General features: G+C 51.1%; 1 protein-coding gene across 1 annotated transcript in view; it reads right to left on the bottom strand.

The window, feature by feature from the left end:
* Positions 1-9,469: 9,469 nt before the first annotated feature.
* TRIT1 (tRNA isopentenyltransferase 1) overlaps positions 9,470-24,829 on the bottom strand; it is a 31,017-nt gene continuing 15,657 nt past the window's right edge. Inside the window, exons 5-11 of the mRNA XM_015417768.1 lie at positions 23,332-23,474; positions 22,728-22,839; positions 21,603-21,715; positions 21,127-21,204; positions 15,468-15,577; positions 13,066-13,183; positions 9,470-10,353 (exon numbers count right to left, since the gene is read on the bottom strand). Of these exons, the coding sequence (XP_015273254.1) occupies positions 10,208-10,353; positions 13,066-13,183; positions 15,468-15,577; positions 21,127-21,204; positions 21,603-21,715; positions 22,728-22,839; positions 23,332-23,474 (820 nt within the window). The 3' untranslated portion in view covers positions 9,470-10,207. The remainder of the gene's footprint in view (positions 10,354-13,065; positions 13,184-15,467; positions 15,578-21,126; positions 21,205-21,602; positions 21,716-22,727; positions 22,840-23,331; positions 23,475-24,829) is intronic.

The raw sequence follows: 24,829 nt of genomic DNA, 5'->3' as shown, positions 1-24,829 counted from the left end.
AGAGTGACAGCTTGTTCCACTGATATCAGCGTCTTTGGGTAAAGGTTTCCCTTGCTCAAAAGCTAGTCGAATCCAACTCTAGGGGGCGGTGCTCATCTCCGTTTCCAAGCCAAAGAACCAGTGCTGTCCGAAGACGTTTCCATTTTTCTGTGGTCATGTGGCCGGCATGACTAAACACTGAGGCACACAGAACACTGTTACCTTCCCACTGAAGCAGTACCTATTTATCTACTTGCAATTTCTTGCTTTCGAACTGCTAGGTTGGCAGTCACGCGGCACTCTCGAACTGCCAGACTACAGACCTTCCAGTCTGCAGCTCAGCGTCTTAACCTCTGAGCCACCTCAGCTCCTCAGTGTCTTTACCTGGTACCAATTTTCAGGGGACAGCAAAGCTGCCGGCGCCCGATTTCTCTGGCTGGAACAGGCAGAGCTGTACAGCTTCCATCTGCGCTGCTTCTTTCTACTGGTAGGTGGCTCTCGGAGACCACAAACTGCCTCTAAGTAGAGCCACCACGGGGTGGTGGTAGAGCTCGCGTACCTGAATGGGAAGCTGCTCCCCCCCCCCCCCCCGCGCCTCCAGCAGACAAGCTGAAGAAAATTTGAACACAGGCCAGCCATTTCCCATTCTGGAACTGCAAACATCTAGAGACCAGAACATAGGAGCCAAGCTACTGCAAGAGTCTTCTTGGACTTTAAAACTGTGTGTTCTCTTACAGCCAGTTCACACATTACTCCCCCCCCCCCTTGGTAAGCTGTACCTTGAAGATGTTTATACTAGAAACTGCAACATGAGCAACAGGGGTAAATATGTGTAGCAGAAACAGACTCCCTGTGAAAACGAACTTTCAGTGGCCAGTCTGAGTTAGCCCTGAGTAATGCGTGAAGAGGACCCTTTTGCATATTCACCTGAAAAGCCTGTTGTTAATGTGAGTAATCACTAGAGTTGCCAATCTCCAGGTAGCACCTGGAGATCTCCCACTATTGCAGTTGATCTACAGATCACCAAGATCAGTTGGAGAAAATGGCTGCTTTGGAGTATGGATTGTATGGTATTATATCCTGCTGTGGTCCCTCCCCTCCCAAACCCCTGCCTTCCCCAGGCTCCCCCCTCCCCCCCAAATCTCCAGGTATTTCCCAACCCATAGCTGGCAACCCTAGTAATCACACAGGAAGGGAATGTTGTGTTCTGTTGAGCATGACTTCATGGTTCATATTGTGCACTGGATTAAGCACAAACTGCTGTTAAATCTCACATGGGAATATGCTTTTCTCTACCCCCCACCCCAGACCACCACAGATAAACCTTAGATGGCATCCAGTGTCAGAAGCCTCACAAGGCCAGGCTTTGCCAAGTGTGTTTTAAAACACACGATCTTCCACAGTGATGAGTTTGCCCAAGAATGCAAAGGATTCTGGGACATGTTCCAAGGTGTGTTCCTGGCTCATGGAAGGGCCTTCCCAGGCCTTGGGGCTCTGGCTGGAGTTGATAGTGTGTCTCCAGAGTGGAGCCAGCACTCTCCTGTGTAGTTTTGTTGTGATTGGGGGGGGGGGGCACTGACTTGCAAGAGGTCTCGTCGACCTTTAGTGATGGTTTCGCTGAAGAGTTCTTGGCATATATCCAAAGAACTGACCAGGGCTCCCTGGAAACCACTGATCTCAGCTAGCAAGAGTGCAAACCCCACATCACAGGGAGAAGGGCTTCCAGACCTGTGTGTATCATTTTCAAAGATTTTGGAGAGTGGATACCGCTTGTCTTGGGATCTAAGCACTCTTCCCACCCACCCCCAGCACAGTCTCCAGGTGGGTGGTTCCTTTCCTAACTGCCACTTTCTCTCTCCCACTCACTGCAGGGCAGAAGTCCAAATTCCAAGAAGCTTTTCATTGTGTGTGCAAATACACCTTTTGTGGATTTTGCCGCCAGACTTTCCCGCCCAAGATCTATTTCCCTGAATTGAATTAGTTGGTCTAAACCGGTGCAAGCCCTGGTGCCTGACCTCGATGTTAACTGCAGGCAAAAAAGTGACCAACAAGTTTAGGGACAGCTTTCTGCAGAACTCTGAAACAGTTTTAATTACAGTGCTTACCACTAGAACTTGCAGAAAAGGATACTGATAAATATTTTTCTAGGGGTCTTTCCAAGGCTGAAATTGAAAGAGTCTCACCAGGCTTTGGCTCCAGAACCTATGGCTTACCCCCCCCTCCCAATAGCAGAGTCATCCACCAACTACTCCCCCAAGAGACCATTTAGAAATCCATCTAAGTTAATGAAGACCAGACTCAGAGCGTAATCTGAGCAACATTTCCCTCTCCTTAACTCACCCTCCTGCACCTGGAATTTGAGGAAAGAGTTTCCAAGCATTACATTTAGAAATCAGCCCACTGGGGATTTCCAGCTAAATAGCCTGGGTTGCAAGACACCTGGAGGGATGCCAGGAAAAAACCTGCAACTAAGGAGCTGCGGTGGCTCAAGTGGTTAAGATGCTGAACTGCAGGCTATGGAAGGTCGGTAGTTCAGCAGTTTGAGACCCGGGTGCCGCATGACGGAGTGAGCTCCCGTCTCTAGTTCCAGCTCCTGCCAACCTAGCAGTTCGAAAGCAAGAAATTGCAAGGAGATAAATAGGTACCACTTCGGTGGGAAGGTGACAGCGTTCTGTGCCTTGGTGTTTAGTCATGCCAGCCACATGACCACGGAAACGTCTTCGGACAGCACTGGCTCTTCGGCTTTGAAACGGAGATGAGCACCGCAACCCTAGAGTCGGATTTGACTGGTTTTCGAGCAAGGGAACCTTTACCTTTTTAAGGTTACCAACTCCAATAAGGGGGAATTCCTGGGTATTTGGGGCTGGGAGGGTCCACAGTGGAGTACACGGCCCTTCTCTCCTCCCTCCAAAGCAGCCATTTTCTCCAGGGAAACTGATCTCTGTTGCCTAGAGAACCGTAATTCCAGGAGACCTCCAGGCCACACCTGGAGGTTGGCACCCCTGCCTGCAATGAAGCAGTGGCTGGGAATTGCCCCTTTCTCCCTCAAGCCCCCATTCTCTGTAGGATGTGACCAAGAAACAGGAGGAAAGGTTGAAGACTCTGAAATGGGGAACTCAGCAATTGGTAACAGGAGGCAAGGGACCGATTGGAGGGCAGCATCCCAGCATTGCCGACGATCTCACGAGGCTCTCCTGATCTCACAGTGCTTCACTGATGCCCGTAGCAGTGCAGCTGCCCCCAGAGTTGTAGACAGTTGCACACACAACCGGGGCAGTCCTCGAACAGGTCTGGAGCCAGCAAGAGATTGGTATTTGCTCTGCTGGATGGGGAGCAGGCTGAGGGAGGAGGGAACGTTTGCATGGGGCACTTTTCTTTTCTGGGGAAAGCAGAAGTGGAGCCAAGGGGGAGGAAGCAAATGGCAGGTGTTGCAGAGGGGGAAAGAGCCTCCAGTTTACTCAACGGCTGTTCAGCTGGGCCTGGAGCCAGGTACCAGGGAGTGCCTTGAAATGCTCCACACATATACAAACCCAGCGGGACTCTCTGCCTTTGTTGCCAAACTACAACTGCTTTGCGTGAAGACACACCTTCCGTTGAACCCGTCAGCTGTCAAAGAAACAGGGCAGCCCCTTTGAGTAGGTGGTCTCCAGCACAACAGAGAGCTTGACACTACATACATAAAGAGCTGTCAAGTTGTAACCAGCCTGCAACAACCCCAAGAAGGGACTTTCAAAGCAAGCAAGCAAGCAGCAGCAGCAGCAATGATTTGCCATTGCCTTCCTCTGCAGAGCCTTCCTTGGTGGTGCCCCATCCAAATACTGACCTGGCTTTGCTTCTGAGATCTGACAAGATCAGGCCATACCATACCACCCTTCCTTCCTGACCTTGATAGTAACATTTATGTAGCATTTTCAAACACTGCCTCTGTGGTGGGCCAGTATTATTACCTCCATATTGAGGCAGAGAGAGGCTTGTTTATGGCAGATGCAAGACTCAAACCCAAGATTTCCTGATTCTTTGCCAGTATGCTACACCTGCTCTCTTAGGTAGGTTTGATACCTGTGGAGCAGTGTTAGTGAGGTGCTCACGCATCAAGAGCTGTGCCCATAATTGAAACTTTGTATGGGATGGCATTCCCCTTCCTGTTCTGGAAAAGCAGAACTGTGTGTCTGAATTCACATCGCATTCAAAACGTATTTACTAAGAAGGTCACCAGAAGGAGCAGAGAGCACTAGTTGGTATCGGCCTGTCTGGGAGCCAGCTCCCAAGGTGACCTGGTAGGGGGATTCAAAGCCAGGCCATACAAACTAGAAGGTGGGGCTCCATGAAAATGGGCAGAACCCTGCTAAGTGCACTTACCGTGTCTAGATCCTCCATCTGCACATCTGCCTGTGTGCTGCAATTATGTGGGCGTTAAATTTTAAATGAAAAAACAACTGATATAGGGTAAGCCATTTTAAAAGCAATTAACAAATTATTTTGTTCGCAGTCCCCTTAATGACAACCAAAACCTCCCTTGCAACAGACAAAGCCCCTTTGCACTTGGCTGTATTGGAGATGGATTCCAGCCAGTAGAAAGCTGTGACTGGCTTCCACCTAGGGTTGCCAACCCCTAGATGGTGCTTGGAGATTTCCCAGAGTTACAATCAATCGCCAGACTACATAAGTCAGTTCCACGGGAGAAAATGGCTGCTTTGGAAGGTGAACTCTATGACACAGGAGTTGGCAACTCTACATCTACCCTACTCCTCTTTCACCAAGGTCCTAGCTACAGGCTGACTCTGCAGCTGCCTTCAATACTGTTTGGCACTCAACTCCTGTGCATTTGGCCCAGGGTTCCTGTTCCAAACAACCTGCTCGCTTGCAAGTCCCCACTTCCCAGAGATGTTGGGCAGACAAACCCTCTTGCCCCCTTCCACGAAGAGTGCTAACATTCTCTCCCCCTGCCACCAGATGGCTCCTTCCTCCCCCAGCTCACAGTCCCCTGGGAAACTCTTCTGTCCAAACTGGAATGAATGAGAGTGGATCAAGAACATTCCATCCCCCCGTCTTCACATTGAAGGCCTTTTTCAGTTTATGGGACAACTGAGGGGTCTCTCTTCCAACATGATCAGTGGCCTGTTCCAAGTCAATGGAACCTCCATGAGAAGAGGCAATATATCTCTGAGTAACAGGTGTTTGTCTCTAGCAACAGGGAAGGGCCAGCACAACCACACTTGTGGGCTTTCCTAGAAGCATCTGGCTATACCTTGACGGGAACAGAATCCTGGGACTAGAGGCACCTGGGTCTAATCCAATAAGGCAAGTCTTATGTTCTTAATGTATTGCAGGACACATTCTCAGAATCAAGGAGGAATCCTTCTGGCAACATGCAAGGAAAGCTGCAGCTTTAGAAATTTTCCTCTCCCTTTGATTATTAAAGCCACCGGAACTTCTTCCAGGAAGGATCTGTTCACTGGGGTTGGCTCAAGCTTTTCCTTTCTTCAAAGCCCCTGGCTCTTCTTCCTCCCACTCCGTCTAGGGCCTTTGTTTCTTCTGCTCTCTAGGCTGCAGCATTGCAGGGAGGGAGCAGGCAAATAGCTCCTCCTTTGTTATAATCAGGGCTACTTTCTCCCACTCATGTGGGCAAACAGGCCACTGATCCCTCCTCCATCGGAAACAGAGCTTGGCCTCCTTTTGAAAACAGTTCAATTGGAATGTATGAATGTTCCTTTACGTTCTCCATCAATACAGCATTTTTTCTTTGGAGACTTGGTATGGAATCATGGGGGGTGGGGGTGGAGTTTGCTCTGGTTCAGCATCCAATGGGAAATTTGGAGAGAAAAAAATTAGCATTCACATGTTATCCAACTTTTCCCCTGCTTGAATGCAATCTTTTTGGAAAGGTTGCAGTCAAAGCACCTTGCAAAATGTGTGGAGGGGGAAGTAAGCACTTTCGAAGGTCCTACACATATTGACACCATCCCCCCTGCCGTAGGGTTGCCAGGTCCCCCCTGACCACCAGTGGGGGGGTCGGGGCGGGGTTGTCACATCCAGGTTGGGAAACTTCTGGAGATTTGAGGATGGAACCTGGGGAGGACAGGGACTTCAGCCGGGTATAATGACCTAGAGTCCACTGTCCAAAGCATCCATTTTCTCCAGGGGAACTGATCTTTGTAGTCTGGAGATGAGCTGTATTTCCAGGAGATCCCCAGGTCACACCTGGAGGCTGGCATCCAGAGTCCGCCCACCAAACAACTTTTTTAAAAATGGCAATTGCTCCATCAATCCAGTACAAAAATCTTAACAACCTATTGCCGTATTTTACCTTTGCCATTTTTAAAAGTCTTTAACTCTCGACATTGCATGAGAATTCAGAGGAGTGTGTTGATCGTGGGCACAGATTATGAGGTTACTACACTATAGCTCAATAGGAATTCGTAATTATTTTTAAAGCCTTGTGATGGTGTAGGGGCATGACACTCAAGAGGGCTGAAGGGGTGTGTGTGTGTGGGGGGGGGGGACTGCCATGTGGGCACTTGGTTGCCCCTGCAAATGCCTCTAAGCTACATGGTGTGGAAGCAGATGTCACCCCCCCCCACCAGATGGTGATACCAGAGATGCACCAAAACTCTTGTCTCAGTTGATATAACCCCCACCCCCACTATTAGTTTGGCCACATTTTTCTTGGCAGGCCTGAAGACCAGACCACACTGCCAGCCCTAACCCAGACCCCTGTTTGGACACTTTTGAGGTAGGGGGACACTCCTTTAGAAATGGGATGCAGCCACTAAAGGCAGCAAACTCCTTGGGGTGGGGGCTTGCAGCTTAGATTTGTACACAACCCAGAACCCTGGAGAGGAGTTTCAAATAGCCCCCCAGCCCCCATCTATCCCCCACAAAACATCATCACTTTAACCATGTCCCATCTCAAGGCCTTCCCTGAATTCGGATCTGCTAACCTAGCAGCTCTTCTCTTTAACATCAAACATGGGCCTGCCGAGAATGGCCAGTGGTGAGGCAAAAGCCACTCCACACATGCTCAGAGACATCTTCTTTCATTACATAGGATCACCTGTCGTACAAAATGAGATTCTGGGACAGAGCCTTGTGGTTCTAATTAAGCTCCTCTCCTCTCCATTTTAAGTTCTTCTTTTTTTTAAAAGAGGCCCGCAGCTAAGGTGACCAGGGTGGTGGGGCAGTGGAGGAAACAGTTACAAGGCAAGCAGGGAGGGGCCTGCACTATTGTCTAATCCCAGTGTAATTAATGACCTTCTCTTTAGCCCAAGCCGGTTAGCTAAAAGTGGCTGGTGGCAGAGGAGTGTGTGCGAGACTGGAGAGCACAGATGGGAAGCTGGCATTTGTCTGTGGATTAGCCACGGCCAGATCCCCCCCCCCCCCCCCCCCCCCCCCCCCCCCCCCCCGCCAATACTCTCCTGACAGCAGCATGAAAAGAGAGAATACACAACTAATGTTTTGAGGGAGGGGGGAGGGACTGCAGGCCCCCCCTGGTTCACCCTGTGCCTTTCCAGGGAGGAACAGGGATCAGAACCCCACCAACAGCTTTGTGCCAGGCAGGCAGGCCAAAGAGATCCACCTCGCCCAGCCCTTGCGTCTCAAATGCCCCCCCCCCAAGAGGCTCACAAGTAGTTAGTCCAGCCCCAGAGGGTTGCCTTCGCACCAGTGCTCTGAAAAAAGGGGTTGCCTGTGCAGTACATGAAGCCGGGTGAGTAGGGCATGAAGGTTAATTTGCCCTGTCCAGCTAGCAAAGGTAGACGGCTTCTGAATGTGGAGATTCCATGTTGAGCTGTCCAGTCTTACCCTTCCAGGCTGACACTGATCCTAGTGAAATCCCCTTAACTAGTAACTGGGCCAACACAGCAACCTGTGGCAATGAAAAGGAAGGGGCTGGAGGGGTGTGTGTGTGAGTGCCTGAAGAGAAAGCGGAACTGTTCCAGTTTAGAGATGACACTGCGCTTCAAAGCCACAAGGAAGTGGGGGAGCACTGGGGACAGCCAGCATTTATTTTGTTTTTATTTATATCCTGCTGTTCTCCATTGGGGGTAACACAAAGTGGCTTATCACATTATTCTCTCCCCCTTCATGTGATCCTCCCAACAATTACCTTGTGAGGTAGATTCAGGTGGGTAGCTATGTTGGTCTGGAGCAGCAAAACAAATGCCTGGGTCCAGTGGCACCTTTAAGATCAACAAAAAACCAACTTTGGCCCTGTTCACATGGTGAATTTGCTGCGGGAGAGCCATGATTGGATGGCGGATTTTCCGGGCGTGATCACACCACATCTGGCAAGTCGAGCGCACCCATGGCCAACCCGTGGCATGCCACCGAAAAGGCGCAATAAAAAAATTCCTCCTCGAAGGTAGTAGCAAACCGTTTGCCACGGGCTGCCTCCGGACTCCCTTGGTGTGATTGTGCCGGCGCAGCTTTTCCCTCCAGCCGTCTTCGTTGCAGCGTGCACGGCAAGGGCCGGAACCGTGGGTTGCCGCTGACGCGTTGCGCGGCTAATTGCAGCACCGCAAATAGCCACGCCTCCCCCCACGTTTTCCAGCCCGTGTGACTAGGGCCTTTGTTGGTCTTAAAGGTGCCCCTGGTCTCAAACTTTGTTCTTTTGAGGTATTTTAGGCCAAGATTTTGTGATGGGCCAAAAGTCACCTGGCAAGCTCCTGAGGCAGAGCAAACACTCGAACCCATCTGTCCTGGGTTCCAATCCAACACTCCAACCACTGTACCATGCTGTGCCTCCATTGGGTGAAGAGACTTCCCTGATGGCTCCCCACTTAAAACAATACAGGGCAATGCTTCCTTTCCAAGCAAACCTCCTGCCTTCCTAACTGTTTTGCCTGTCACACTGACTGATGAAAATAAACACAGGCATGTGTGTTGCATTGGGGCGGGGGGATAAAGGAATATCATACCAATTTTTAAGACCTACAGGAATATTGGGGGATCATGAGTGGTGCTTAACTTTTAAGAAGCGTAGCTACCTAGATCACAGTGCCTGCTTCCACATTCCAAGAGTCCGAAGAGTTTCCTGTGATCCACCCTGAGCCCGCTTTGGGGAGGGTGGAATAAAAATCTCAGAATAAATAAATAAATAAAACCATCCAGATGTAAATGTAGACTAAGATCCCTCAGATACCTCTAAGAGGTACACTCACTTCATGTAGACAGAAACCAGGTGCCAAAGCTGTTTTTTTTTTTTGGGGGGGGGGGGTACCCCTGCTATATGACACTCCAACCATGTAACATGGTCAGTTTGTCAAAAAGAGCCCTTAAAACCCGTGATTAATTTGTGGGGTGGTGGTGGTGACCAAACAAATGGAAGTCTCCCAATAAGTCTTCTGTACCCACGCGTTTGCCCCCCCAAAAAAACCCTCCCCCCATTCTGAACCAAGATACAGCCCTTTGAAATACAAATGACAACACTTAACATTGCATTTTGAAACAACCCAAGAGATGCAGAGAAATGACACATCATGGCAGGGGTGGGGAACCCTTTTGGGCCTGAGAACTACATTTTGGTCTCCCCCCCCTACTTCTGAGGGCTCTGCCGAAGGCTGGCTCTGTTTCCAGCACAGAGCTGGCATCTTCCTCAGAGCCTCTGAAAGTGGGCAGACAAACAGATGTGGCCCACACTGCTGCTCTCAGTGGCTCTCGAGCTGTTGAACTATTTTTTGGCCTGCTAACCAATGCTTCAGTTTTTTTGGCAGGTGGATGCCCTAAATAGCCACTGGGCAGCTTGAGGGCCAGAAGAAAAGCTCCTGTAGGTTTGATTTGCCTCCTGGGCCACCACTTGCCCACCTGTGAGAAACAGAGGCTTATAAAACAGAAGATATGGAGTGGCGATGGAAAGAGCTCATTGCTCTGTGTCACCATGGTGAGTGGGTGTTCATTTCACTGTGTGTATGTTCCAGGAGGGGTGTTTTGGCTTCCCTTGCCCTTGCAGACACAGCAGTCTCAGAGTCCAAAGGCACTGTTAATGGCTTTGCAATACAAAAATGCAGCCACTGTATCTTTAAAATGAAACTTAGAAAGGTAAACTAGCACCAACATATTCAAGCCAGTGTTAGCTTGATTATTCCCTGGCAGAAGACAAAACAGAAAGGTGAGATTCTCCTCCCTGGCTCCATTTGTTTTTGCATGGTGAAGACGGAATCCTGCCCAAATCTGGCCTTCAAGAATAGCCACCAAAATCCCAGAGGTCCCACCGATGACTGGGCTACGTTTTTCAGGCTTCCAAGTTCCCTGATGATGCTTCTGCGCACGTTTGAGAAGTTTCTGTGATGCTACTCTGGCACTTTGCTGAATGGTGATCCAAGTGTGATTTTAGTGATTTCTTCAAGTGGAAAAGATGGGACTTAGATTTTACGTGAGCTGCCAAAAAAGATAACACAGAGAGCCATTCAGGAGACTGATGCGTAAAAAACTGAATAAATAATATTGTTTTCTGACTAATAATTAACAAACACATGGCATACACCTGAGTAGAAGTTGAAGCTTTAAGGGGAAAATGATAGAACGATGAAATCACTGCTCTCTGATCTTCAACCTGTGCAAATCATTCTGTTTATTCGAAGTTCTGACTGTATGGGTGTCCTGGGCACTATCCAGCAAAGGAGAGTCAAGATTGTGCCCCTGGCCTACACATGTAATGGAATGAGGATGGAGTGTACCACATCAGTCAGCTGAGGGGATCCCATATGAGGCTCTCTGATACCTGAATGAAACCACTCCTTCTAAGTATTAATTTCATTTTTTTATCCTCCAAGAAATTCAGGGTAGCTAACAGACTGTGACTGACTGAGGTGGTACGTACCCCCGCAAGAACCTTGTGAGGTAGGTTAGCCTGTGAGATTGAATGACTGGCCCAGGTCAACCAGTGAGGTTCTGTGGCATAGCAAGGACTCAAACCCAGATTTAAGCACTCCATAACACACACACATTGGGTCTCATCAGGTAGCAGTAGAATTCCAACTTTTAAAGGGGCAGATTTGACTACAATTTCTCTGGTTATAGACATGTGAAGGCCCACACCTGATGGACATCTGTCTGCCCCAATGCAAAAATTGGGAATTTAGGGAAATGTTGAAATGTACTTATTTAATGACTTAATTTATACCCTGCCTTCCTCCAATGGCCACCCAAAGCAGCAGACATTGTTCTCCTCTCCTCCACATTACACATCCAGGGAAATGTTGATCGCCACTTTGGGGTCAGGAAGCAATTTTCTCCAGGCCAGTTTAGCCAGGGATCCTGGAGGTAGTTGTGAATGTCCTGCATTGTACAGGGTTGGATGACCCTGGAGGTCCTTCCAATTCTATGATTTTATCCTCACAACAACCCTGTGAGGTAAGCTAGACTGAGCGTGTGTGACTGGCTCAAGGTCACCCAGCAAGCTTCCTTGGGAGAATGGAGATTTGCTCCCCCACACCTCATATCAAACATTATTTCTTTTGGAACAAATGACATGCTTTAAGACCTTTCATGCAAAATGCTTTCTAGGAATTGTGTCGTTTGAATATAGTGATACTTTTGCATAGATTCATGCAACATATTTTTAAAGATATGCCTGTTGTTTAAATGTGACTAATTAAGTCTATTTATACTGGCCATAATGTCCATAATGACATACTGTCCGGAGATAACACCTTACATGTTTGCAATGTTGAAGATGGCTTCAAGGCCAAATAATAAATTTTCTTTTGCTTAGAACCTATAACTTTCATAATTTTTTCCTACTTCCCAGATGGCAAAAACTAAGATATGTGCAGCAACTTGCAGCACCCCCCCCCCCCCCCCCCGTACTGGGCATATCTGCAATTTTGCCAGATCAAAACTAAGGCATCCACACTTTTAAATTTCCTAAATATGCTGAATAGCACACTATTAATATGCTAACAAAGTTACACGTGCATTTTAAAGCAGTACAATAAGTTTAGGTTTGATAAGAAAGCAGGTATTGCATGTATTTCAATTTCCTCCAAAACTTCACCTCCCTCATGGCATATCGATATATTTATTCACTGTTATACCAACGTTTCACTTGCAGGAAGTTTGTTTTGTAGATCCCCAAACTCAAGCACTGTCCCACTGCAGTCTGAAGTGGCACCTCAGCCTTCTACCTCCTTTACACAAACAGGAATGTGATGTAAGAGAGTCCCAACAAGATGGGAGCAGATGGGGCCACGTTAGAATGCTGTACAAGAGAACATCTCGCACGTGAGGGGAAAGGGTTCGTTTGTCCCTCTCCCCTCCCTCAACATGAGGGAAAAGGGTTCTAGCCCAGCCCAATTCCCGAGTGCTAGTTTTCAACCAGCAAGGAGATTTTTTTAAAAAAAGAGGGTGGCAGTGGTCATTCAAAAATACAGCCAAGCAGGATCTCAGATTGGGATCCCAAGACCTGCGGCTTGAAGCAATCCACCCTGTTCCACCATTTCAAAACTTGAACACCACATTTATGCTGCATTAGTAAACCAGACCTGACTCCCATTCAGAAGCTCATTTTATAATGTTACTTTCAAACCAAGAAGGCTCTCAGGTTGAAGAGAAAACTAAGAACAATCTTCTGAATCATGCTCTCCTTTTACTAGATTCATTGTTTTCTCTGGAGCAGGCAAGAGAGGCCAGACTTGACCTGTCGGCACCTGGTCCAATGGCCTGCTGTTCTAAGCAGCCAGTAGCTGCCTCCTCCCCCGCCACAGGCTCCCCAAACTATTACACTCTTGTGGACTGACTATGCTGAGTAACACAACAAGCAGGGTCTGCAGAAACTGAACATGTCTCCTGGTTCCTTTGGCTAGGGGGGGAAGAGCTTTCACTGCTACATCATGTGGGAAGGGGGAGTGGTTAGGATAGGAAAGGATGAAGAAACAGCAGATGGCTGCTTGCGGCTCGGCTTGCTCCCAGCCCCACCCGGTTTGTCAAGTGGCTGCTGCTACATTCCAGTTGTAAACAATGACCATGCGGCACCAGCCCGACAGAGGGCTTTGTTTGGGAGACCCGGGCCCAGTAGGCTTCACCCCCCTCCCCAGCTTCTAACCAGCCTGTTTGAAAATGACTTTTTCATTCCCTCAGCCGCAACCTCACCTTTCCATTCTTGGTCCCCAATGATGATTCTGTTGCACACTGCACACTCGTGGCCTCTCCGCTTGTCTTCTTCTGGCTCATGCGCCAACATGATGGGCTCCACTGGAGGCTGCTGCCCCTTGGGAGGAAGCAAACACGGGCAACTTCAGACTACCTTGCTTCGGTGTTCCTTAAAGGGCAAGCAGGCACCTCCCCTGTCCCCTCTCACTTTATCTGGATCCCTCTTTCCGGTGAGGAATTTCTACCAAAGCTCAAGCTGGCCTACCAGCACTGCCTCCTGCCCCGCAACATTCTGATAGCCTCCGGAACAGCCCTCTCTGCTGTGATCAAGGGGCTGGGAAAGCACATGCTACAGCTGAATGCTGATCAGACAGAGGTGATGCTGGTAGGGAAGGCTGAGATTCTACAGGGCGGGGGGAATTGTGCTGCCCGCCTTGGATGGTATGGCTTAATTACTAACAGACTCAGTTAAGCATGTGGGAGTTCTATTGGAACCTTCTGCTGGAAAAGCAGACAAAGGGGGTGGCAAAAACTGCCCTTTTTCAGATTCAGCCAAACTTGGCCACACAAACACTGAAGCTACAAGTGATGCAAAAGTCAGCAGCTACATTGTTGGGGGGTGGGGTTAAGCATTTTGAATATAGCACCCCACATTTAAGATCATTATATTGGCTGCTGATTTTCTTCCATGCTCAGTTTAAGGAGTTTAAAAGCCCTTCATGAATCTCATATCTGAGGGACCACCGTATCTACCCCTGTATGCCCCCCTAGGCAGTTCCAACCCTCAGATCAGGGACTATTAGTAATTTCTCCATTCTCAGAGAACGGGTTCTGCCTTGGCTTTCTTGATGTCTGCTCCTGTTTTACGGAATGAGTTTCCAGAATATGTAAGGAAACAGACAGACTGTGGCTTGCAGCTCAGTGGGGGGGGGGGCGCTGATAAGGTAGCCTGGGGTAGCTGTGCCCCCCCCCAGGATGCGTTTGTTTGCTAATTGTTGCATTATTTACATTACACTGTTTAGTTTGGAAACCTCTGTAAGCCATTTGGGTCCCTCAGGAGAGCAGTGTCACAGACATGCTTAAATAAATAAATGAGTATTAGTTGTGGGGACTCATTAGCAGCAAAGGTTTCAGGTGGGCAGCCTTGTTGGGTCTGCAGTAGAAAAGGTTCACATCCAGTAGCACCTTGAAGACCAGGAAGATATCCCAGGGTCTACACTTTCAAGAGTCAAATCTCCCCTCAGCTCTGACTCTCGAAAGCTTATACCCTGGGGAATCTTGCTAGTCTTCGAGGAGCTCCTGGATTCAAATCTTGCTCTCCATTGGTGGTGATGGAAATGCATTTTGCACATGGTCAAGACATACACTAGCAAAATGCCAGTCATTACAGCAGGTGGTATATGTGTGAAGACGGTGAGTCCCTGAGAGTGCCATGTGTCTCTGTACGCACAGACCTGTGGAATCCTCAGACCTGCACACATCCCATAATCTCTGGTGGTCACTCAATACCATCAGCTCCTAATTTTGGGTGTTTCTCCCCTCAACTGTTTCCCAGATTACAGTCTTTCCCATAGAACTGATCTAGCCCCACCTGTAACCAATGTTCCTTCTAAGCTGCAGAGTCTTGTGGGCAAAAATTCCACTTTGTGAGCGAGCCATTTGGCTCCTACATAAATTGGTTTGCTCTGGAGCCATCCTTCCTGAGCTCAGACAAAAATGTGTGAGCTGGAGGCTAAAAAACTGTGAGCTAGCTCACACTAACAGCTTAGAGGGAACACTGCCTGTAAACCCACCTAGTAGTTAAGAACATAAAAAGAGCCCTGCTGGATCAGACCAGAAGTTCATCTAGTCCAGCATCCTGTCTCACACAGTGGCCAACCAGTTCCTCTGGAGGGCTAACAACAGGGCACAGAGGCCAAGATTTTCCCCTGATATTGCCTTCTGGCCCTGGGATTCAGAGGCTGGCTGTCTCTGAATGTGGAGGTTCCCCTCAGTCACCATGGCTAGTAGCAACTGATAGACCTATCCTCTGTGAATCTATCTAATCCCCTTTTAAAACTGTCTATTCTGGTGGTCATCACTACATCCTCTGGCAGTTCTAAAGGGAAGCTCCAGTCAGCCCCTGCTTCAAGGACACCCAGCCCATACACACCTTAAGGCATCACAGAATATTCTGTTCTTGCAGAAGGCGTGTAGCTCTGTGTGTGTCAAACTATACCTGAGAGTTGGAATAGCTGACCCTCCCCTCAGCTCCATAAAAGCTGCCCTTCTATTCCCATCAGCTTCCCAAATTCCCCAGCAACAAGTTCCAAAAGCTCACAGCCATGTGTTGGCCCGGAAAACGTCACCCCCTCCCCTTTTTCTTTCGCTCCTTGGTTCAAATCTAGCTGCCTCCTCATTACCTGGAGAAAACTGTTCACAATCTGGATGGCTGGTTCCAGCACTTTCTCCTCCCACCGAGAGAGATCAGTGACTTCCAAGCCATATACAAGGGGGGCGTTGGGTCCAGGGCCTGGACAGAGAAGGAAACACTGGAGGTCAGCAGGATCCTAAAATCTGCATCCTTCCATGGGCAAAGCACAGCATAGATATTAGGAGTCACTCCAAGACAGGCTGTTCTTCTGAGACTCAATTCAATTTATGGACACTTTCGAGAAGCAAAGCAGAGGCTGACAGAATGAAGATTCCTGGGAAGAGGAGAGCAGAGGTGCTCACCTGCCCCCTCACTCAGCTAGGTGGTGGTAGAAAGTGCCATCAAGTCTTAGCCAACATATGGTGAACCTGTAGGGAGGAGGAGGAGATTGGAATTATACCCTGCCCTTCACTACCCGAAGGAGTCTCAGAGCGGCTTGCAATCTCCTTCCCTTCCCCTCCCCTTCCCACAACAGACACCCTGTGAGGTAGGTGGAGCTGAGAGAGCTCTCCCAAGAACTGCCCTTGAAATAACAGCTCTTAAAGAACTTATGACTGATCGAAGGTTGCACCAGCAGCTGCATGTGGAGGAGTGGGGAATCAAAACTGGTTCTCCCAGATTAGAGTCCATGCTCCTAACCACTACACCAAACTGGGGTAGTTTGCCATTGCCTGCTTCGGCATAGCAACCCTGTGTCCCGGTAGCGGCCGGGACGTGCCGGGAGCCCCCCCGGACGCGCCGGGAGGAGGGCGGCCCTCCTCCGCAAGCCACGCGCCCCTGCAGCCTACAGCCACCGGCGAGGAACTCGGGCGGCGGCCCCCAACCCCGACTAACGCGCTGGCAACACTCACCGGCCCTCGAGAAGCAGCCGCGGCCCGGGAGGAGGGCCAACGCACCTCGGGCGACCGCCCCGAAGACGCCCGCAACGGGAGGCTGGCCGACCCGCCGCGCCGGTCGGAAAAGCCCGGACGGGCGCGGGAACGGCCCAGGGCCGCATCGAGGTGCCGGAAGACACACCCCACAGCGGACGCCGCTCCGCACGCCTCAGGACGGCCTGGGCGGGGTTGGGTGGGGCCGGACGCCTTGGCGTCTCCACCTTTGGGCGGGGGCGGGGCCAGATCGCTGAGAACGCTGGGGGACGAGTGGGGAATAAAAGAAGCGCCAGAGCGATCCGATGAGGAGGCGCTGGGATGGCTTTGGGAGTGATTCAGTTCGAAGAAGCGTCAGAGAGAAAAAGGAAACACAAACTGAGCACCCTGCCCGTGAAAGCCGATACCCAGGCGGACAAAGAGGGTGGAGCAACCCTCTGCAGCGTCCGTATCTGAGGTGAGCTCTGCCGTGGACAGCGTTTCCCCACTGAGTCCCTTTACGAGCGGCCTCAGCGACCTGGGTAAACCGGAGCCCGTGGAGCTGGGTACAAGAACAATACGGCGACCGGCGGTGACGACCCCGGGAGGGGGCTCGAGAGGCGTCACACCCTGGACTTCCTTGGTCGTCTCCCCTATGAGAACTAAGCAGGGCCAACCCTGCTTAGCTTCTGAGATCTGATGAGATCAAGCTAGCTTGGGCCATGCACTTGAGACTCACTCAGCCTCGGAAAAATGAACAATGGCTGCTTTGCTAACTTGGATGGGTGGAGATCTCAGTGCAGGTAGGGGCCAGAGAGCAGCAAAGCCTCCTCACAAGGGAGACGGGGTTATTCCCCCCAAAAGAGGACCACCTCAGAATCGCACATGCGAGACTCTCCATTTAAAATGCTTCATCTGATTATGAATTGATCTCGAAACTGAGATCTAGACACTTGGATAATGTTTAAGCCCCGTCTTCCCCAAAGCAAGGATTGGAATCAGTTTGCCAGAGGCTACGCCAGAGTAGGAGAAAGGGCAGGGCCCACAGGACATGTCCACAAGAGCCAGAAGGCCCAGCCCCGCCAGGCCCCGAAGAACGCAGCCAGCTGGCGGCTCCTTTGCATCTTCCTCCAGCTACCCGGTGCCAAACGCTGCTCTCACCTGTCAGCTGCCTGGCCCAAGTTCAACAGCAGTTGGGACAAAGGGCCTCCTGAGAGAGGCTGGGTGCCAACCTCTGAGCAGGTGACGCCGATTATTACCAGGACCACAAAAACCCAACCCAAGGTGCACCTGTCGGCCGCTCAGTGAAAGGTGAGCACGGGGTGCCGTACAGCTGGCCTGCGAAAAGACTCTCTGAGCCTTCCGAAAAGAAAGCTGCTCTCTTCCTTCCTCAAGTTTCTGCACGGCTTCTCCCGCCTTTCTCCTGACCCCACCAGGAACCTTTCATCAAGTGCTGGGCTCCCAGCTGCCAGCCCTGGCTCTGCTCCAAGCCTGGGGTAAGCCAGGGAAGTCCTGCTGGCTCCCAGCCAGAGCCAACACAGCGAGTCACGGGAGAGCCAATCGGATCTGGAAGGGCAGCTGTCAGCTGGGCCGCTCGCTCCGGCTTGGGGGAAAGGCAGGAGCCATGACAGAGGGGAGCTGTCTGGTCCACATGAGAGCAGGAATTGGGCCTGGGAGGCCAAGCAAGCCCAGTATCCAGGGCCAGGCAGCCTCTGCGCTAAAACACGGCGATATTTTGGGCCCGGCAAAGCTGAATCCTGTGTTCCAGTGCCACATCCTGCACTTTCTCCTGCAGAATCAGAGCATGGACAGAGTGCTTTTTGGTCCTCCTGGGCTGAGAAGCAGTATGTTCGACTTGCTGACACGGAATTAGAGAGCTCTTCTCGAGATTGATTAAAAATCTGTGACTGCGCAGACACTGTAGGGTCTTTTCTGTGTTTTGTATGAATTCCAGCCAACAAATTGTCCAAGTACGGATGTACATGAATCCCCTGACTTCTGAGATGACTCACAGGATTGATGATCAGTTTGGTGAACAGCCTGGGCGCTGGGGAAAGACCGAAGGAGAGCTCTGTACTGGAAGTGCTGACCATAGATGCAAAAACAGAGATACCTCTTGTGAGCAGAGTGGATCGGCACATGGAGATACGCTTCTGTAAGATCTATGGACGTCAGGTACTCATTGGGAGATAAAGGAATCCGCTACTGCTCTCAGAGTTTCCATGCGAAAATGGCGCAGGCGAATGAATTTGTTTAAAAACTTGAGATCCAGAATCACCCTCCAGTCTCCGTTCTTTTTGGGAACCATAAACAATATAGAATAGACTCCCCGGCCTCTCTTGCCATATGGAACCGGTTCGATGGCTCTGATGCTGAGAAGATGTTGTATGCCTTGTCAATGGATCTCTTGTTTGCAGATTTGCTTGCCGGCGACTGCAGGAATCTTTCTGGAGGCTGACGAAGAAACTCTATTGAGTATCCCTGTGACACGACTTCCACTGCCCAGGCATCCGCCTGTGTCTCTGACCAAGTCCTGGCAAAGTGAAGAAGTCGTGCCCCTACCGGCAGCCTGGCATAGTCAATTCTGTTTGGTTTTGGACTCTCTGTCGCCTCTATCATTCCTATTAAACTGGGATCTATGGAATCGAGGGTTGAATGAGCCACGCTTGCTGGACTCTTTGTTTGAGTCTCATGCAGGCTTCTTGACGTCCTGATGAAACCGCAGCAGGGAATGATGGGAACGAAAAGACTGAGGGTTGCGCCTGTCCGTGCGTCTCAGAGAACGAGGCATGGCTTTTTTCTTGTCCCTGGTTTCCACCAGGATGTTGTCCAGTGCTTTACCAAACAGACGATCCCCCTGGAAGGGATAGGCGGAAACAATGGATTTGGAAAGCGTATCCGCCTGCCAAGCCCGTAGCCAAAGCATTCTCCTGGCTACAGCTGTAGAAGCCAAGCCCCTAGAAGCAAAGGAAATAATGTCCAAGGTAGCGTCAGCCATGAAGGAATCAGACTTAAGAGTGCGGGGATTCCTTCCAGTAATGCCTGGTTGTTGAGCTGGACAAATTTCCTCAACCAGACTATGGATGCCCTGGCAGCTATGGAGGCTGTAGACGCCGCTCTGACCATCATGGCAATGGACTCGTGAATCCTTTGAAGAGTTGCTTCAAGCTTCTTATCCATAGCTTCCCTGAGGTTGCCTAGTCCATCCTCGGAGACTAAGCCCGCAGTCTGGAGTGCGGCCACGGGAGCATCCACAGGCGAAACCTGCAACAACTCATCAGCATAGCATACAATTTCTTAGTGAAAGCGGGAAACTGCTTGTTAACCACAGGCTTGTCCCAACCGAATCTTAGTTGGCGTTCGAAGTACTCTGGAAAAGGAAACACCTTCTCCGTGCACTCCTCAGGAGGAAAGAATTCCCTGTTGCCACCCAATTTGGATTTAAGCTTAGCCCTGGCCGCCTTCTGATATTCAGAAGCAGGTACATCATGCAGCTCTAGGACCTTAACCGCCTTAGTTAGGAGATATTGATAGTCCTCAGGTTTGAAAAATCTACTGGACTGTTCAAGTAGCTTTAGCTCCTCAGTCTCATCCTCAGATAAAAACTCACCCTCTTCCCTGTCCTCAGTGGAAGAGGCATTAGATTCTAACTCCTCCCCCCATTGTTCCTCTGTGGGTCTCTTAGGGAGGGGAGTGGGAGCCTTTTTTGCTGCCTTAGTGGGCCAGCCAGAAGGGAAGGGCGTTGGAGGACTCGGGTGATGGGCCTCCTGCTGTAGTGGCAACTCAGGTCTGGTGTTTACCTTGGCCATTTCCTGATGGATAGACTGCCTAATGAACTCCATCAGTTCAGAGGAATCAATCAGGACCGCATGTTCCGGGGGCTTACCCATCTGAGCGCTGCCTTGGTCCGGGTGCACCAGTACTGGGGAGGTGGAGAGGCGTCCTCCTTCAATCCCCGCGGCTCCCGGGATCGCCCCTGGAAGAGGTCCGAGGCTCGAGGCCGGACCCCCAAGATGGCTGCCGCCCGCCCGAAGGCGCGCCTGGAAAATGGCAGGGTCATCCTCCTCTGGCTGCCGACGGTGCTTCTGGGCGCTTCGCGCCGCTGCTCCAGCAGCCGCTGTTGGGGGCGCACAATGAAACTGCGAAAGCTGATCGGCCCCAAGGTCTTCCCGCGCTGCCGCCGACACAGCATGCGCTTCTCCCATGTCGCCCGAGGAAAAAACCTCGGGAAGCTCTTTCGCCACCATAGCAGCTGGGAATCTTCTCTTCAGGTCAACGGACCCCTGGGGTCTTCACCCCGAGATCGGAGCAGAAGAAAGGAGGAAGAAGAGAAGTAGAGGAAGAAGGAAGGTGAACAGGCAAGGCAAAGGCTTTGAAAGGAGAGGAAATTAAGAAAAAATTCTTAAGGTTCAGCTAGAGGCAGGAACAGAACTGGAGATGGGCTATTCTGGAGGCGCCAACAGGAAGGGGGAAAGACTATTTCCTGCCTTCCATAAAGGCACGGTGGGAATAACCCATGGAGATGTCCTCCACCTCAGAGGGAGAACAGGCTAGCCTGGGCCATCCAGACTCAGGGTCCAATCAGTACTAATAGTACACATTTCAAGAAGTGAGCTCTGGCAGAAAGCTGGTTCCGGAGCAAAGTCCCGGTGCGCTCCAGCTTGAACTGTGTTGAGAAGAAACAGAGGAGATGAGGAAGCAGAGCGAGCAAAGAGAACGGGGAGAGAGGTGGGGAGAGAAAAGTGCTTCCCCACTCCTCTCTCTGGCAAAGGGATGCAGAGGCAGGGAAGAGGGACTTACGTCTTAAGAAGCGGTTCTTGACCCATTTGTTCTGCTGGCGAGCATAACGCCTGGTCACCAACTTCAGGGCCTCAATTCCTGAAATAGCGGAGAAGGGTAGAGGGGAGAACAGCAGATGTGAGCAGTGAACCCAGGGAGCATCTTGAATCACAGGATGCCAACACTGAAGCAGGAAAAGGCCCTGGGTATATGTCACGAGGGCCGGAACTGGAGGGAGATGCTGGTGTTCGTTCTGAGGAAGGCTTTGAAGGAGGCGTCTGCCAGTGAAGTACCCTCAGCAAAGATGCTGCAGAAGCAGAATTTACCCTGCCATTTCCTGGTGGCTCGTTGTGCCAGCAGGGCCTCCCTCAAAGAATCCCACTGCTTCTGTGAAACTTCTGGGGGATTTTGTGCTACAAATCCCACTCGTTTCCCCTCTGGCTATCAAATACAAATGCTGAGAGCTGCCCTCGTCTGCCCCCCAAGCCAACTCTTACCTTTGTTTAAGAGCTGCTTGCTCTGCTCCACTGGACACTTGCCCTCCTCAATCAGGAATTCATGAAATTCCTTGAAACCGATGGTCTGGAATATACCATGCTGGTAATCCTGGCTGAGGAAGGAGAAGAACAGCAACAAATCAGGCCGGTCAAGGTACCTGCCAGTGTGCAAACACACATCCATCCACAGAGCCAGACCCGCCAGGAAAATGGGGCACGTTTCAGAAATAATAGTTCAGTAGAGAAGGAAAAGGCCCATGGGCAGGCAGCAGCTTGGCACTCTCTGCCACCCCCACTACAGCCACGTTTTTTGGTCCCAGCGGCTTGCTCTGACAGCTTCCACTGGGCTGACAATGCCGGGAGGGACGTTTTGAGGGGATGGGAGACTAGGGTGTCCTCGGGGTTTTTTTTGTTCCCTGCTCCTGTAGCAGCATCCTCTGAGACACAAAAACTAAGCGGGCGAGGCTTCTCCCAGCTTTCCACCTACACACCAGGAGAAGCTTAACTTCTGCAGAGTAGAGGCAAAGGAGCGAGAAGTTTCTGCCATCTTCTGGACATGGAGCAGGGGTCACTGGGGTGTTGGGTGGGAGGTAGTTGTGAATTTCCTGCACTGTGGAGGGGGGTGGGACTAGATGACCTTGGAGGTCCCTTCCAACTCTATGATTCTATAAGTACACCCCTAAGATGGGGAGAGGCAAAGGGGAATACCTCCCTGGGTAGCAGAGGAGGGCAGTTGTGGTTGGGTGCAGTGCCAGAGCAAGCAACGCTCCGTTATATGCATGAAGCTGCCTTATGCTGAATCAGACCCTCAAGGGCAGAACTGTCTGCTCAGACTGGCAGCAGCTCTCCAGGGTCTCAGGTGGAGGTCTTTCACATCATCTATTGCCTGCTCCTTTTTAACTGGAGAGGTGAGGGATTGAACTTGGGACCTTCTGCATGCAAAGCAGAGGCTCTTCCTACTGAACCACAGCCCCCCCTTGTTGAGTCTCTCTTGTGTAGGGAGCCTCCATTCAACAGGAAGCCCCTCTGCTTTCCAAAGCCATCTGCAGACTCACAGTTTCACTTCCATCTCTAGGGAGGCCCCTTCAGCCAGGCCATGGCGGAGGGAGGGGGGGGGTCACTCACCAGCTTTCTGCCACCTTCTCCTCATTGTATCGCCGGTGAAAGTCTCGCAGTTCCTCCAGCAGCCCAGCAGCCAGCATAGCATCCACACGGGCGTCAAGCCTCTTGTCCAGCACTGAGGGAAGCCAGAGAAGGTTGAGAAGGTGGCCAGAAAGGTGCAGATGAGCAATCGGAGCAAACAGGAACCGCTGCCATGCTTGTGCCAGTGGGAGGCAGGGCCCTGGTGCTTCTGGAGCCCCCAGGCAGGCCAGGCTTTGTGTGGGGCTGTCAGAACCCGCCACAAAGAAGGGGAAGAGATCTGACGAGATTGGGCTTGCCTGGGCTATCCAGGTCAGGGCTAGCTTTCCTCTTTCTTGATGGTCTCCTACCCAAGTACTAACCATGACCGACCATGCTTAGCTTCCAAGCTCTGGTGAGCTCCAGCTAGTCTAAACTGCCAGTTTAGTGGATATTACAAATGTAAAAAAAAGACAAAAGGGACCCAACACCACAGCCAGGAAAAGGACTGTTTTTCAAGGGGGCTGGGGGGATTTATGTAGGTAGTGGAGGCACCCAGGAGGAGGACTGGGGGCTAGGGTAGCCGTTTCCACCCCTCCCTCATTTTTACCTGCCTGTTCTGCATACAGCCATAAGATGCATGGGTTGGGGTACTTCAAGGGCCCCCCCAACGGGCCCCCGCCTTCCTCCTCCTGCTGCTTCTGCAGCAACTCGCTGTGGGTGAAGCCTGTTTCTTCATACACTTGCAAACTCCTGCCAAGGGGAAAGACAGACGGGCAGTTTTAGGGGCACAGCCTTTTCTTAAGGCTTTCAGGCTTTAGAATGGGGATGGGGCAGAGGGAGATGGCACATGAGCAGGGTTGCCTGTGGGCAGAGGGGCAGCAAAGGAAATGGAAGAAAAATCAGTGCCAGAGAGAGAGAGAGAGAGAGAGAGAGAGAGAGAGAGAGAGAGAGAGAGAGAGAGAGAGAGAGAGAGAGAGAGAGAGAGACACAGAGAGACAGACAGACAGACAGACAGACAGACAGACAGACAGAGCCCAAAGGCCTTTGGGGCAAGTCATCTTCTTTTGGCACCTGGGATTCTGCTAACTGCTGACCACTACTGAGTTCTTGCAGATCTTTGTCCCAAGCACCCCAGAGGGCATCAGCTTCCCCCGAGGCCAAGGCAAGGTGCTGGAAAGGTTTGCCTCGTCTCTGCAGCAGACAACATTCATTCTTTCTCTCCAGGCTGCACGAGCAGGATGCTCACAGATGCCACCCACAACATCTCTCCTAAATGGTACAGAACATTTAGGAGCACCAACAAGTGCCACGGCTGACAGTAACATGCTCCCAGCGTGTATGCTTTTAGTGTAACACTTCTCACTTTGAAAAAACTGAATTCTTTCAAAGTGAGGAAAACACAGGGAACAGCGCCGCCGCCAAACTGTGCAGGTCACTGTGAGCCACCCAGAGGGAAACAGCTTTCAGTGGGTAAGTGGCCCAACGCGGCCTGTGCTGGCAAGAAGTAGCCATCTTCCAAGGCTCCCTGCTTAACACAAACAGCAGCCACACCAGGCCCTGAATTCTCCAGCATTCTGGGGAGGAAAGCCGGCCCTGCCCTCTACTGCTGGCTTGGGAGGCAGGAGGAAGGAACTCCCCCTACGTCTCCAGCAACCAGCCCACCCACCCCCAGAAGTCCTGAGGTCGCAGCGGCTGGCTGTGGCTCAGCCCCTTCCTAAGCACTCATCCAAGCCATGTGAACAGGTCGTGCATCTCTCCGCCTGGCCCCTGGGGAAGGCAGGGCTGGGAAAGTCGGGTCCGGGCATCAAGCCCAGGCACGATGAGGCTCCGTTTCCCACAGTGCTGAGCTATGCCACTCAGCCGGTGTGGTGACTTTCTCTCACAGCAGCCAGAGCAAAACCGTCCTTGGACGGCCCAGCCCAGCCGCTCTGGATCTGGCGGCCGTTGCTGCTTCACGGGGCATGAACCTTCACATTGGACTGCAGTTCAATTCCAGGGCAAGAGTAGGTGTGGGTCCCTGGAAGCTCTGCAGGGGAGGTTCTTAAACTAGGTCAGGAGAGAACCATCCCAGCCTTTCCATTCTTCAAACTGAGGTCAGACAAATC

The sequence above is a fragment of the Gekko japonicus genome, unplaced genomic scaffold, assembly GCF_001447785.1.
Source record: "Gekko japonicus isolate JY-2015 unplaced genomic scaffold, Gekko_japonicus_V1.1 scaffold203, whole genome shotgun sequence".
In the NCBI taxonomy this organism is placed as follows: Eukaryota; Metazoa; Chordata; class Lepidosauria; order Squamata; family Gekkonidae; genus Gekko; species Gekko japonicus.
Note: the sequence above shows the minus strand (reverse complement) of the source record. Positions and strands in the feature narration are given on the sequence as shown.